This window comes from Diorhabda sublineata, chromosome 3 (genome assembly GCF_026230105.1).
Source record: "Diorhabda sublineata isolate icDioSubl1.1 chromosome 3, icDioSubl1.1, whole genome shotgun sequence".
NCBI lineage: Eukaryota > Metazoa > Arthropoda > Insecta > Coleoptera > Chrysomelidae > Diorhabda > Diorhabda sublineata.
Window position 1 is genome coordinate 7,094,184 of NC_079476.1, and position 16,206 is coordinate 7,110,389.

The following is a 16,206-nucleotide window of genomic DNA, read 5'->3' on the forward strand; positions in this document are numbered from 1 at the left end:
TTAGTAACTAAAATTTTTTTTGTCCCACCCCAATAGGTATAATAAAATACTATAACAATAAAACACATCTATACCTTCAATTTATTAAAAACTGGCCTAGAGTGTCAAATAAAATCACCTGTTATAATTTGGACTGGAGCTCCACCTTAAATTATTGCAGCGTCAAATTTAACAACGTCAAGCTTCAAAAAGCTGTTGCTTTAATACCCAATTTAAAAACCTAATTGATGTTTAGTTTTGACGTTGCATTCATTCAATTTGACGTACCTATCAGTCAAAATTGTACCACGTGAGCTCGTTTTATGCTCTAAGAGTCGAGCGTCAACATGAAATTGCATCTAAACACCTTTTTGCATAGGTTTAGTTACACTATTTTTGAAACAATTTCTTGAAATAGTTTTATAATAAAAAATAAGATAACAACACATCTAAATAACTTTAAATAACTAAATCTGCAATTAAAATATTTGAATATGGTTCTCCAAGAGGTTGTATTTATACAGGGTGTTTCTATATTCGACCGACTACGCTCTACCACTGAGAGATCTCAATAAATAATTCATTTTGATACAGGAATACGAACCCTTACGGGGCCTAGTTGCTGAGATTTAGAGCGTTCAAAATTTTAAATCAAAATTTGCCATAAATCAAGAACGCTTTCAAAATTTTTTTTTTAAATTTGGTGACCAATATGCTCCTTAATAAAGTAATATTTTGACACGAACAAACTTTGGAAAAATTTACCCAGTGGCGCGCTGTCAGGGTTCGTTGTCACATTTTACCTATTTTACCCTATTTTTCACACCACTGGAGCAAATTCTTTTTTTAATTTTGTCTTAAATTGCCTAATTATTTTTAGTTAAAAAACTAATAACCTTTTATGAAGCTAAAATGAACGGTGTTGTAGAAATTTGCCTCTAAGCAAAAGTCTGCAAACACGTAAGTAATTTACAAATTAATTAATTTCGAATAATGATTAAGTAGTTTAAAACAAATAAAAATTATTCATAATTTTAATTTTTCCAAAGTTTGTTTATGTCAAAATATTACTTTATTAAATAGAATATTGGTAACCAAATTTAAATAAGTACTTGATTTATGGCAAATTTTTTATTTTGATTTAAAATTTTGAACACCCTATATCTCAGATTGAGATATCTTTGTTGTAGAGCGTTGTCGGTCGAATATAGAAACACCCTGTATTTAGTTATCAAAAAAACGTAAACAAAGCAACCCCCTTATTTTTTATGTATTATCACCACTAGAAATTAACGGACCACTTTACATATCTAAATTATTATTATATCAATGTTATTGAAACGTTTGGACTGAAACAATTTCTTCCCTTCTTTTCAACCCTTAATTACTAATCCATTTGTAAAGAATTGTCTTTTAAATTATTATAAATGTAAATATTTTATTATTTCGGAAGTGGAATTATAATAATATAATGTATTTAAATATAAAAACCAAATATCAATTATTTTTCATTTCTGTTAATTCTGTTAACAGATCTCGTATTTACTGTAGCAATTTTGAGTATATATATATATAAATACTAAATTAATACTGTAACCATCAAAAACAATGAAATAATAAATTAATATAAATTAAATGACTAGCTAAATCACTAAATATTATCTTTCTGTAAGAGCAAGGCCGTGTTTGTAGATAACAATATCTTTATTTCCGAAGTCATAGTATGCTGTCAAATGGAATGCCATATTGGAAAGTACCACTACATATTCACTTAACGCAAATAGCGTGTAAACTGAAAAAATGAAAAAGTTTAATTATTTTAATGCACAGGTTCTACTAATTGAAAAATTATTCACTCCAGGAGCCGGTAACACTGAAAGTTCCGTCATAGAGAAATAAAAAAAATTTTAGTAAATTTTAGAAAAAAATCACGCAAACCACTTTTTTGATGGAAGGGTCTGGCATACCTATTTGAAGTGTGTGATGAGGGCTAAAATTTCTTCATCATGCCGGAAACATTTTATTTTATTTATTTTTATGTAATTTTAAAGCATATCTTGGTATGCCCACTCAAAAACTGCCGAAAAAATCCCGCATACCATCTTGAAGTGCATGAACTACATTAGCATATACTCTAAGGTGACCAAATCATTTTCAGAAAAAACCGAGACTCCGCCTATAATGTCACATATATCCAGGAAAAATAACAAGAACTGCCTCGTAATTATGAATATTATTTAAAAAAAATAAAAACACATAAAAATTTTGGGTTTTCTTAACAATCACTGCCAAGATATGGAGTGGCTCTATCTCTATCTTGAAGGAAAGGCCTTCCTAATCGTTTCCTTTTCTTTCAAAATATAATTGTAGAACTCTACACAGTCCATTTTATAGTTGGTAGAGATTTTGTAAGATTGACTCAAGGAACTCCACTTCCAACCTGTTTCTTTCATCACTACATTGTATAGTAATGAAAGAAAAAATTATTTCTACGTTTGCGTTGTGGGCTGGTATTCCAAACAGATATTGTGCAATTTTTACAATCTCGGAGTATTTGTGAGGACTGTCACAATATTTAAAAAAACTCACCCTTTACTCATGACATTGCAATGGGTATTTCTTTTCGTGATTTCACTTTCCAAGGTTTTCTTCAGTGAAATTTTTTAGTATTCCAAACTGATCAAATAGAATGGAATCGTTAATTTCAATAAGCAACTCTTTCAAATAAGCAACTGTATTTTCAAGACTCCCATTTTGGCACTTTTTCAATAACATCCAATCGAAAACTAACAATGGCGAAAATGAAATACTCCACTTGCTTAAATATTCCATGCGGGTGCCATAAAACTTGTCAACTTCCCTCTTTAAAACCTTGTTCAACTGATTGTAATATTGTGATACTTCTACTTTTTTAAGAACTGATTTAACATTAAAAGAGATGAAATTCTCCTCTTTTCTCCTGGTAACAGTTTCAAGAACATTTTTCGAAACTTCCACAATCTCTATTACACTTTTCGTGCTCCCTTTTTTTCCCCAATTTTCTTTATTCCATGTTGGAACGTGCTAAGTTGGCTATGAATAAACCATAAATGAGCTTCACTGATAGGGATTGCTAAAAAATTGAACCAATATGTTTGGGGCTTTTTTTCCATTTAGAAAAATTTCTTTTAGGGGTTGATGACTCGTTCAACTGCTGGAAATAGAGATAACCAGCGAGTTCTCGAGTGACTCATTATTGTCATATATTCAGTTCCTACGTACTCACAAAACTCCTTAAGCCTTTCGGTTCTAACGGTGTATATAGAAAAGTACGAGAATATTTTGACAATGATAGTTTCAATATCACAGCTCATAGTATCGGCAGCTGTCTGCACGCAATTGTGTCTGCAACAGGGCAGCCGATTCCCTCAATATTTTGTTGCAATGCTGCCTTTAATTTAGTAAATACGTTACTTTTCTTTCTAGACCACCGAAATTGGTGTTTGTATTGTCTCCACAAAATCCGACACATTTGTTTTTTTCAAGAGCCATAGAGCCAATTCCATATGTTGTTTCATTTACAGTGGGTTTTGGGTTTGTAGTTGCAAATAAATTGAGACCAATCTTGATCAATGTTCGATTTATTGAACAGGATTTCAAAAGTGCGTTCAAATAACAATAATAACGGAATAACAATTTCGGAGCACGTTTTTCTTTCGCCTTTCTTTTCGCTCGTGTCACTATTACATGAAACTGTCAAAAGGTGCTTATCGCCTACCAAGAATAGTTCGCCAATAGGATTGATCAATCCCATAAGACGTACATACGCCAATTCTTGAGCCAAGGTCAAGTGATGCTTACGTCACCTGCAGACCTCGACGGCTTGTTTACCATTTACGCTGTGCGGTATTGCTTGTGTTTTTGTTAATTCGAAAAGGTCGTACAAGTGATTGAAGAGTTGGAAATTCGTTTTTTACTTAGTTCTACGTTTTAAAAACTATTATTTGTGTGTATTATATATGTGGAGAATAGTGAACAAAGACAATATTATTGTTTAAGGCAAAATAATCTTGTGAGACTTTCAAGGGTAGGTAAAAATGTTTTGTTATATTAAAGCTGGATTTAAATAGCAAAATAAAAATTAAAATCCAAGTCAGTTACTGGCTGAAAGAAAACCAGCTGAGCAGAAATGACAATTTAATTGGCTTATTTAAATTTCTATTCTTTATACACCACAATAAAAAATTTAAAAAATGGGCGAATCATAACAGCGTTTTTGGTCGGTTGGTTTGCATTTGTCCAGCAACTAATCTAGATTTTTATTTTACTTTTTTTTGCTAAATGAAACTTTGTTTGTTTGATTTTAGTGCATGTAGTATATGTCCAAAAATCAAAATGCCTGGTACACGTTGTGCTGTGTATGGTTGTGGTAATACCTATAAAACAAGGCAGCAAGAACATGAATATTTTATATTTCATCGGTTTCCCAAAGCTAAAGATCTTGTTTCCCAAACTATGAGAAAAGAATGGATATTACGATGCAAACGGGAAGATAAATTTAACCCTGATACTAGCTACATCTGCTCAGTTCATTTCACAGAAAAGGATTATGAAAGAGACTTACAGAATGAATTATTAGGTTGGTGAATTATTTAATTGTTTAGTGTAATAGTTTATAGCTTTCAAAGTCTATACTGTCCCAAAATGATTTTGGTAATGAAATTTAGTAACTCAATTTGTTCATAAATATATATAATATGTATATGTATTTTAGGTTTACCACTACGAAAAATATGGAAAAAAACCGCTGTTCCTACTTTGGGATTGTATTCAAAAAAATCAACAAGTGAAGCTAGTAGTTTTGTAAATTAAGGACTATAATCAGAATAAATTTTAGAAATCTAAAAGCTAAATTTGAAAGCACGAATTTGAAGAGAAAGTCTGTAAAAGGGGATGAAGATGACGGCAGAAAAACTGGAAAAAAATGTTCAAAATTACTCATTGACAGATTTCTACCTATCTCTTTATTTTATATATATCTGATATTTTATTATTTTTCTTAAATTTAATAATTTAGATTATTATTAGAAATATTTTTCATAAATCAGTTTAAATCATTTCATTTGTTTTTACTTTTTAATTTTTAGTTTAAAGTTTGTTAATGGCTTCTGTTTTACTAATTATAATATACAGATCATTTTAAAAAATAATTCATTTTCTTTAATTTCTTTTCTTCATTGTATACCTATTATAAATGGAACTTAAAATTAACTGAATAATTGGAAATTGGATTTTAAATTAATATTAATTCATAATAATGAATAAAACTTAAAAAAATAACTGTATTTTTGTTAAAATTGGCCTTTAAACTCATCAAATAGTCTAGCTCAACAAAGAGTTAAGACCGGTCGAGGTCTGCAGGTGACGTCACGTATGGCGATTTTTCGCACGCACATGGCAGACACATTCAGTTTATTGAGCAATCCTATTGGTGAACTATTCTTGATCGCCTACTAATTTTAATAAAATCAGAACACATTAGAATACATAATTACCAACTTTGACTCTATATAAAACAAAAGTATAGTGTGAAGTTGGATAGGGTCAAGGTTGGGTTGGGTTCGGGTCAGCTGTCAATTGATCAATTCTCAACACCATAGTACTTAAACAAAATGCTGAAGTTCCATCAGATGTCTCATTTGTTAGGGAACTCACCCTCAACAGTTTGGACTGAATTCCTTCAGTAATATAGAAAAACTGAACAACGAATGGAAATATTTTTGCAGCTTTATGATTGCTGGCATCAGTGGAAATTCGGTAAAAAGCAGACTTTTTGATACTATCAAGACTTTCCTTTAAACTCTGGGAAGCGATAGCTCCATTTAATAAAGCTGTTACTTTAGATCTAGCCGAACTAAACTTTTTTGCAATAGACGAATCATCAAACGTGGCGCTTATTAGTACAATCACTAGATCTGAAACTTTGGTGATGTTTTACCGTGTGGTAGGCTAATGTAAACCGAACTTTGGTGTCTTCACTTGACTGTGGTACAACAAAATAATTTTGTAACGTCTTACTGCTGCTCGAAGCACTAAATCTATTAATATGTTTTTTTGACTTGATGTGATCAACTACGTCCGAACGCCCACCTTGACTAATACTAATAAAAGAGTTACACACAGAACACTCTGCTTCACAATCGAAACGACCTCTCTTAATAAAGTTCCACTCCTTAGAATAATTGTCACTGAATTTGCACGCACGTTTTGGCATTGCGATGAATCACTATTAATAAACAAGAAAAACCGGTATTATTTTACCTGATACTTGACTGCACTGGCATAACCTCAACCACTGTTGAACAACGTTGTCAGTCGTAACGTCACACACTATTATTTTGGCTGTAACAGCTATAACAGTGATCGGTGGCGCGACAAGCGGACTATTCGCTAAATACTAGATTAGTGGGCGTTGTTAGTTCATATGATTACCAACAGGTGTAGTGATTGTAGCACCACAGCATCAACTGCAGATGTGAGTCAAAAGTAACCAAGCCAAATTTTTGGAAAACATTTTTAATTTTTGAAAACTTATTTCAAAATTGAAATCCGGGACTTTTGTGCGTCCCGGGATAATTTTTCGGGACACCTTATGTTTTTATGAATATTTTGGAGGAAATGCTTTTTATGGAATAATAATATGTCTTTTTCCCTGCTTAGATTTAAAGGAATATGAGGATTAATATGATAATTTTTATTTTAAATAATTGGAACAATAAAATAATATTGAAATAATTGACAGAAGTTTATTCTGAAATTTAGTATATTTATTGATAATCATCGAAATCAATTTCATCTATATCACAACGGTTTTCATTTTCTGATTCTTCACTTTCTTCTTCATTTAATTGGCCACTAAGAATTTCTTCAACTTTTGAACGTGCTGTTGGGCCTTTATACCACAATGGTTCCAACTTATTTTCTTAATTCACATTGCAAAACTTTTTGTGCCATAGGAGGAGGAATATTGCTAGAATTGAAATTTATAAGAGACCTTTGTAAAATTCTTCTTTGGCACGTGGCACAAAAATTCAAGAATAATTTAAATCTTGCACTATCAACATTATTTTTGTCTATATTATACATTTCGTTGGTAAATCTTTGCATAAGATCTGTTTCCTCTTCGTCATTGATGTCTTCCGGATCCGTCAAATGTTCAAACATATTTTGGTATTCTTCATTCTGTATTAAAATGTTGAATGGTTTGATTTTTCCTTTGCGAACAAAAACTGCTGTATAATCAGAACCTATGAAGGCATGGAAGCGCGGAAAAACTCGATAAAGTGATGGCACTAATTCTCGTACAAGATCTGTACAACTTATATAATTTCTTTACCTAATTTATTTGTTGTCCATATTTTTTTGTTTTCGAATTGGTGAATATTCCCGAGACAAATGATTAATACGTCAGTATCTACAGATTTAATGAGAATTTTTTGGTGAGATGAACATTTTTTTAAGTGGAAGAAAATGCTCGTATCAGCCTCTTCGTGATAACATGTATAATAAAGTGATAAAAATAATATGAGTCGACAATATTCAAAAATATAAAGATGCAACACTTCTATCCAAAATAGAAAACGAAATGACGAAAATTTGACGTTTGAAGGTGAAGCAGACAGAAGGGACAGAATAGCTTGTACCTTCTAAAATGCCCAACAACTTTACCTGAACAAGAGAAAAGTAATAAATGTACATACGTAGAAACCATGGAGACTATATAGTCTATTCTCCATGATAGAAACTATTGCAACTATTCCAGCTCTTGCGATTCACCTCTAAAACTGTACTCTGTACTAAACTATATTATGTAGGGTAAAAAAACTCCAAAATAAATGTATTGAACATCGTACATTTTGGAGTAGATGCTAATATAGTATACGCACTTCAAGTTGGTATGCGGGATTTTTCCGGTAGTTTTTGATCGCGCATACCAAGATATTTTTGAAAATTACATGAAAATAAATAGAATTAAAAAAAAGTTTCCGACATGATGGAGAAATTTTAGCCCTATCACACACTTCAAATAGGTATGCCAAACCCTTCCGGCAAAAAAAGTGGTTTCCATGATTTTTTTCTAAAAGCCCTTAAAATTTACTGTCAAATACGGTGACGGTAAGACATTTTTTCAATAATTTTTTTATTTACATTGTTTCGGCATACCGAGCTTAATTTATTGACGGGACTTTGTTACTGGCTCCCCGCCTAATTGGTTAAGGGTTCTTTTACCCTACAATAGTTCTATGTCATATATCTTTTATCAAAAATAGGATGTTATAGGTATGATGAAAAATTATAAAAATGTTTTGCCATTTTCACTGTCATATTTATTTGATCACATCAAATCGAAGAAAAAAAAGAAGAAGATTGTAGGTTAGACCGTAGATAGCCAGACGTGAGCCATTGGGGATTCAAAGCCACCTATTGAAAGAACTAAAAAGTGTAGATACAAAACATTACGAATACTATTTAAGAATGAATGAGAAGACTTTGTGTATTGTGGCGTCAAATTTATTTCAAGATCAACCGTGATCGACGCACAAGATCTAAAGATCAATAAAAAGAGGTGTGCGAAAAGGATGTGATTTGTGTCCTCTACTGTTTAACCTCTGCTCTGAGGCAGTATTCAGCGAAGCCCTCGAGAATACAACTGCAGGCATAAAGATCAATAGAAACATTATAAACAATCTTCGTTACGCAGATGATATCGTGGCCAGTAGCCTACCAGAGCTTCAATATTTTGTGGACGTTATTGTAGAATATAGTAAGCAATTCGGCCTTTATATGAATACGTCCAAGACCACACTATTGGTATTCTCAAAAATACAAAGAACCGCCACTCTAAGACTCCATGGAGAAATCATTGAGCAAGTGTCATCTCTAAGATAAGTAAGCACGCTCGTCAATCAGTAATGCGACCCAAAACTCGAAATCAGATCAAGAATTGAGCAAGCGCGAAAAACTCTGAGCAAACCGCAATCTCGGCCTGGAGCTCCGAACCAGAATGTTTGGCTGTTACATATTTCCTGTTCTTCTGTACGGATGCGAAAGGTGGACCGTGGATGCGGCCACAGAGAAGAAAATTGATGCGTTCGAAATGTACGCCTACAGGCGAATGCTGCGGATATCTTGGACGAAACATAAGATAAACAGAGAGGTCCTACAGCAAATGAGTAAATATAAAGAACTTCTCATGACAATCAAGGAGAGAAAGTTGCAGTATCTAGGACATAATGAGAGGCGAGCGATATGAGATTCTCCGCCTGATAATAAAAGGGAAGGTCGAAGGAAAACGGTCAGTCGGCCGTAGACAAAATTCATGATTCAAGCTTCTAGACCTTCTATAATCAGGAAGTTTGAAATATACAATGAATTATAGCAGGGACCTAACTTCTATTTCATACTTAAAATTAACGCTCAATTTCAATCAAATTTATCTTAATTAAAAAATAATGCATGTAGATTTAAAGATTCAAAAAATAAACTCCATAGAATTTTTATTTTCAGGTTCTATTGTAGGAAATATAGAGATTTATGATCGTCTATTTTCATAGCACATATTTTCTCCTCTAGCTTCAATAACACCTTGACGGTATATGGAAATGTTTCCAATATACTTTCCGATTTCATATTGGTGACAAAAGCATCAACTTGTACTAGAAGCTATGAAGAAAATATAGGGCAGTTTTTACGATACCTAACAAAAAGTTCAACCCTTAATATGATATTCCAGATGAGACTATCCAAAACGAACTAAATAGAAATCAACACACATACACGACAAACATAAGGCTGACAAAGGATATGAAGAAATCACATCACATATTAACATTAAAAAGGTTGAAATTACTCATCAAAAAGGGGATTATGATGCTAACACGATCTTAAGACTGCAGAACTGGCCAAAAATATTTAAGAAATTTGAAATAATTCTCATTTCAAAACCAGGAAAAGATATAACCAATGCATAGACCGTATAGACCGATAAGCTTGTTACCCACCATTTCGAAACATTTTGAGAAATTACTGCAACGAATTGATCCCAATCTGGATAAAATTTCACAACATGGATTTGGTTTTTGGCAAAAATACTCAACAACTTAACATGCCATCGAATTGCATATGAAATAAATGTTGCTCTAGAAGAGTATATTTAGACCTACGACATGTATTGATATCTAGTTAGCCTAGACCAGTTCCAACAAAATATTACGTTACCATAGCAACGAACAATAACTTATTAGAAGTGTAAGTGTAAAGTTTGACCTCAAAAAAGTGATCCAGAGATACGCAACAAATTAAAGAAAAAATATGTCCACCGAAATTGTGAAAATTGAAAAATTGGAGTATCGAGCGATCATCAAGTAAATGAAAAATTGGACTGCAAGCTTCAAAAGAGATAAATTTTCAATTGAAGATGATGACCGATCAGGAAGGCCAGTTTCTGTGTCAGTCCCCGAAAATATCGATGCAGTTCATGACATGACTTTATCAGACCGTCGAATTGGACTAAAACGGATATCTGAAGCACTAAATATTTCATACGAACGCGTTCATCATATAGTTCACGTCAATTTGGACATGATAAAAATTACTCCAAAATGGATCCCCAAATATTTGAATATTGACTAAAAGCGTGCAAGGGTAGAAGCATCACGTTTGATCTGTGCTCGGTTTGAAAACGATGTAGACTTCTTAAGCCGAATTGTTACTATGGATGAGACTTGGGTACATTTCTAGGATCCAGGAACAAAGCAACAATCGATGGAATGGCGATACTTTGATTCTCCAAGACCTAAGAAGTTTCGTGTCCAAAAATCTGCTGGAAAAGTGTTCTTGCTTCAGTTTTTTGGGATTGCCATGGTGTAATCATGATTGATTTTTTGGATAAGGATAGAACAATAACTGGGATTACTATTCGACATTACTGACCAATCTATGGGAAAAAATTTAAGATAAAAGACGCGGAAATCTATCCAAAGGTGTTTTGTTTTAGCAGGACAACGCCCCTGACACAAATCTCATTTTGCCATGCAAAAAATTCGTGATTTAGGGTTTGAATTACTAGAACACCTCCGACTATCATCTCTTACATCAAAAAGAAGTTTAAAAGGTGGCAAATTTTCTTCCAACGAGGAGGTAATAAAAGCTGTGGAGGTCTGGTTTGCAGAGCAAGAAGAAACATTTTTTTGAAAGGTCTAGAGACGTTGTCGGTTCGCTGTAATAAATGTATCCAATTAAGAGGAGAATATGTTGAGTAATAAAATATTTTGACATTGAAATTGTGATGAGTTCTATAGTAGGCTAAGAATTTGTCAATATATCCTCGTAGGTCAGGCATTTGATAAGATTTGGCACGAAGGCTTGCTATTAAAAATCAAACGGATTTTTCCTACTCCCTTGTTCTACTTACTTAGACTCTTTAGAACGAAAATAATATACTAAACGTCATAATTTAAAACCATTAAATCTAGAGTTCCACGAGGCAGCAGAGTTCTAGTGCCAATACCCTAGTTTCTAATTACACCAAGACGACACATTAGTGGACCACACTGTTATTCTCCCGACCCACAAAGATTCTATAGTAAAATACGCAAATATACAAGAACATATATTCGAAGTAGAAGAATGGCTCAAAAGGTGGAGAATAAATATTAACGGAAACAAATCGCAACACATAATTTTTACACTAAGAAAAGAAATTAAACTGTAGAGAACACATTAAAAAAAACGCAAACAAATAACAAATGATTGCTCGACAAAAATCAAAAATTAGAAAATAAAATCTTATTATACAAGACAGTCAGAATTACAATCTGGACTTACGACATAGAACTGTGCGCACCAGAGGGGAGGGGTTAATAACTTACTTTCAGGAGAAATTTTGGGGAAGCATCAACGCTTTGGTACAGTTTGAGCGAAGTGCCCAAAATTTAAAGAAGATAACTCAGCAGTTGCCTATAGAAAGTTCTGATCACAGTTTTACATTTTCTCATTTTTCTTTCTTGAAAGCTCTTGGGGGAGATTAAACTACGCCTGACTATAGGGCTATTCCAGCAAATCAAGTATATCTGGTATACAAAGGGTACAATTCTACGAGCAATTGTCGATGCTCCCTGGTATGTTTCAAACCAGATGATACCAAAAGACCTTCTAATTGCAACAGTACAAGAAACAAAACAACAAAGAAGCCAAAGGCTGGAATCACACGTTAGTCCCTTATCTCCAACTACCGAAGACTAAAGAGAAACTAGCCAACAGACCTAAATTGTGGTGTGGAGGTCTTCTTACTGTAGAAGACCTCTAAGTTAACAAAATAACGTATAGATTCTGATTGTTATTGAATTGAGCATTAAAAAAATGTTGGTGAAAGGCATTCCATATTTCAATAAATGTAAGAAATAGCTCATGTAAATTTTAATAACATTCATAAGAGACTGGGAAGTAAAAGGAAGGACTTATAGTTCTAATATGTCAACAACCTACCAGTGAGGATTAAAGAGACCTCTTTCAATGATCACCAAGACAATATGGTCCTCCATATTATAAAAACCCCACATTATTATTGTTTGATTATCATATGTATGCCTAGATTGTAGTTAGTATTCTGAAAACTTCCCTATATACTGGGATACATTAATAATTGATAGACATGAATATCAGAAAACATTATCTTTAATACGACTACTGCAGGTCTCCTCAATCCAAATAATTTCTAACAAACAATGTACTGGAGTTAATGGAGCTCTCTAGCTCTTCTACTTATTATGTGTCAGTGTTTATTTCTTTTTAATAGAACACAGAAAATCTTGGTGAAATTAACGAAATGTAACAAATATTTATTAGTGCTTTAAGCCTGAAATTTTATTTTGTATTTGCATTAATTACACACCCACACCTTAACCTAATTTTTTTTTATTTCTTCCTATCCCTTGGAATCCAAAGCTTTATCATCTGAAGGTTGTGATACTTGTATTTGTAAGAAGCCTTCTCAAATCAATGTACACTATACAGAAGTAAGTTTATGATTTTAACAATTGTTAGTGCTAATTTCATTTTAGTTACAAAACAAAGTCCCAAACTTAGACAAAATGTTTTAAAATGACCCATTTTGGCAAATAGAGAATTTTAGCGCAGTAGCTAAAAGTATTGATAAGCCCTTATCAACTTTAAAAAAATGTTGTCTGAAATATTGAGTAACAACAATCGAAAACCTGAAGTTCGTTTACGTAAATAACAATTTCTTTGTCAACTTTGCTGGGGATTGCAGCACTTAAGAGTTAGTATATAAAAACAGTCTCTTCCTTTCAAAATCCATGTGTATAAACTGTTTTTGTTCATTTTGGCACAATTTTAAAATAGTATTAAATATCTAGTTTGATATTTGAAGTTGTGGAGTTGTGGAAATAATATGATAAAACTTCAGCATACAGTTTTTCCAGTGGCATTAATCATGAGTTTCTACTGCAGTTTAAAAAATTATTGAGATTGTTATCTCTGAAATTCTTGAAAATATCAAGAATTTTTAATAATGTGGTAATCAAATTTATGCAACTGCAATTTCCCTACAAATATATTCATATTTCAAATTATAAAATGATATTCTAGATTTTCCTTATATGCTACAAAAATAAAAATTACATAATTTGCAAAGTTGATCATTAGTATGTTCTGATTAAAATTATATTATATATATATACTTTTTGTAAAAAGTAAGCACAAGAGGATAAACCTTATTACACTGGACTAGTTAGAGTGTCCTGTAGGTTGTAGTGTTTGGAAAAAACATGTCTTGGCAGCTGATTTCACAGGCTTGCACTTTCCCAAAGAAAATAGTCCTGATAAATTGACGTTATGGGCGTCTGCAGACAAACTCGATGTTCATAAGCCTTATCTTCCTTGCAAATACTGGTCTAGGTGGGATCTATGCTGTCTAAGTTTCTGGCCAACTGGGTCCCCTATAAATCAAATTACTCTCTTCTGTATTGAGTTAAGCAGCCGCATGGTATGCTTGGGAGCCGAGCTCCAAATATGCAAGCAGTACTCCAAAGATATATGAATCTGGGCCTTGTAGAGGATTAGAAGTTGTGGAGTATATAGCTTCTTGGTCTTAAAGAGGGTTCCAAGTTTTTGTGATTCTGACTCGATTGACCACTTGACTATGCCAGGACATATTACTCTTAACCTCAATATCCAACAAGCAAATTTGCTGTGATGGTGATATTGTATATCCAAATAGGAACAAATACTGAGCTGAAGTACCAGCCCTCTCCGTAAATCAGCAGCCTGTGCCTTTGCTGTATACAACTTAATTAGATTCCTTTTGCACTACTCCAGAATGTTTTCAAGATCGTTATCTATGGTGGTGATCTGTTGCTGGCTACAGATTTGGATATTAGCAGAGTATTGGGATAGGAAATTTAAACGACGACATCTATGTGCTACCGTCAGCGAAGCCATATATCTGAGATATATAAGACTGTCAGATTTTCGATGCTGTAACCCTATAAATAATCCTAATGAATAAAATTTTGAATACTTACCATAAGGTTCACAAAATGAGTTATGCCTCATGAAAAAATACACTGCTGCGATGAGACATATTGAATTGGTTATTAAACACCTCTTTTTCCATTTTAAACTGAGCGGATACTGTTTTTTGAAACAACTTTGTAAAAGGCAGGTTAGTGCCATATATACCTCAGAACCAATAATAAACATGATGAAGGCATTTTTATGCACGACTAAAATACATAACAACACGTTCTGTTATAACTATAAATGAATAACTTGAAAGTACTTACCATAATTCTGTGAAGAAACAAAGAAAGATAGTACAACAAGAGCCACATTTTCAAATATATTTAAAAAAAATGCTATTCTCGCTATCCAAAAATACTGTGAATGTAGCACGCTGAAATGAAGATGTAAATATTGGAATGCAATAAAGAATCTAGGAATGGCTTGCAAAGTGACTGCTCCTTGCCATATTTCACGTTGAGGGGAAAAACTTCCTATTGCTGCAGATATTGAAGGAAGGAGATTATACACCTCGCAATGTGTATATGTTGCACTCTCAAAATTAAAAATGACGGAATAAAATATACAAAATATGAGTGCTAATAATGGGAAAGATACTACAATGAAACTAAATTTTTCAAACGGTATCCGTAAGTACGATGAATATTCATATTCACTGTATAACAGACCATAATGTGGTTGTTTAGACATATTTTTCCTTAAAATATCTATAAAAACTTTTAGCCTATAAATTCATCCTTTAATATCAAATTCGGTTTGTTCTTTGTATATATGTTTTGATTTAGATTGTCAAGTCAGCCAGCTGTAAACCACTAGTGTGAAGTTATCTGCATTTGTTGACGTGATAGATACTGCCACCCTTCAAAAAATGAATAGAAAATAATTTGCACATGAGCAGTAAAAGAGAGTTAATTGTCAAAATTATATATTTTATCTATGATCAAAAACTTATTATTATTACAATCAAAAAGTTATTGAATGGATTCGATATTGAAATAAAATATTTATACTATAATTGAAAAGCATACATATAACAATTTAGTGCAAGTTGTCAGATCCAATTTAATTCCATTGTAGCTACTCTCTCGTTTAATATTATTTTTATTTCATGTGCCATAATCAACCAAATACATCTTAACCTCATTATAACTTTCCAAATCTTCCTACATCTTATACTATATATATACTATATCCAATACTATAGATTATATAGATATTTTAGGTACCTTTAGTCTCTGGGAGCTAAATCTGGCGAATAGGGTCCAAGAAATGGCAATTCAAACTTTAATTTATTAATTTTGGCCATTGCAATAAAGGATGTGTAAGTTGGTGCATTATCTTTTTAGCAGTTTTGCTTGATTTCTTCGTTCAACATTGCAATAAGTTTACATAATACTCGTCGTTGATAGTTTTGCCTGTTCTCCCTTTTCAGTCCATTGTTTTGATTGTTCTTTTGTTTCGGGTGTGAGATGATAGATCCAAGTTTCATCCATGGTTATGAAACGGCGCAAAAATTCGCCTTTATTTCTGTGAAACATTGCGAAACAATCGATGGAAACATCTTCACGACGCTGTTTTTGTTCTTTCTCTTTCTTTCTCATCTTGTGCACAGTTTTCTCATGTCCAAATTTTCAGTTAATATGCGAT

General features: G+C 32.7%; 1 protein-coding gene and 1 long non-coding RNA gene across 3 annotated transcripts; one reads left to right on the forward strand and one right to left on the reverse strand.

Annotated features, from left to right (window-relative positions):
* Positions 1–1,431: 1,431 nt before the first annotated feature.
* LOC130441430 (post-GPI attachment to proteins factor 2-like) lies at positions 1,432–15,379 on the reverse strand. Of its 2 annotated transcripts, none has more exons than XM_056775117.1 (3): positions 14,823–15,379; positions 14,562–14,762; positions 1,432–1,771 (listed from the first exon to the last, which is right to left on the reverse strand). In XM_056775117.1, the coding sequence occupies exons 1-3, from the start codon at positions 15,247–15,249 to the stop codon at positions 1,638–1,640; spliced, it is 762 nt and encodes a 253-aa protein (XP_056631095.1). In that variant the 5' UTR covers positions 15,250–15,379; the 3' UTR covers positions 1,432–1,637. The 2 variants fall into 2 exon arrangements, with proteins under 2 accessions (XP_056631095.1, XP_056631096.1); XM_056775118.1 differs by lacking the exon at positions 1,432–1,771 and adding an exon at positions 13,639–13,976.
* LOC130441431 (uncharacterized) lies at positions 3,745–4,751 on the forward strand. The gene is made up of 2 exons (XR_008909612.1): positions 3,745–4,045; positions 4,326–4,751. It is a non-coding gene; the product is annotated as an uncharacterized LOC130441431 (long non-coding RNA).
* Positions 15,380–16,206: the final 827 nt, after the last annotated feature.

What these genes read in the sequence shown, in the direction of transcription:
- LOC130441430 (XM_056775117.1), bottom strand. Translation starts at nt 15,249, where the DNA reads ATGTCTAAACAACCACATTATGGTCTGTTATACAGTGAATATGAATAT. An exon ending in TGTTTCTTCACAGAATTATG is followed by an intron (nt 14,763 to 14,822) that starts GTAAGTACTTTC and finishes TATGTATTTTAG; the next exon opens with TCGTGCATAAAAATGCCTTC. An exon ending in CTCATTTTGTGAACCTTATG is followed by an intron (nt 1,772 to 14,561) that starts GTAAGTATTCAA and finishes TCATTTTTTCAG; the next exon opens with TTTACACGCTATTTGCGTTA.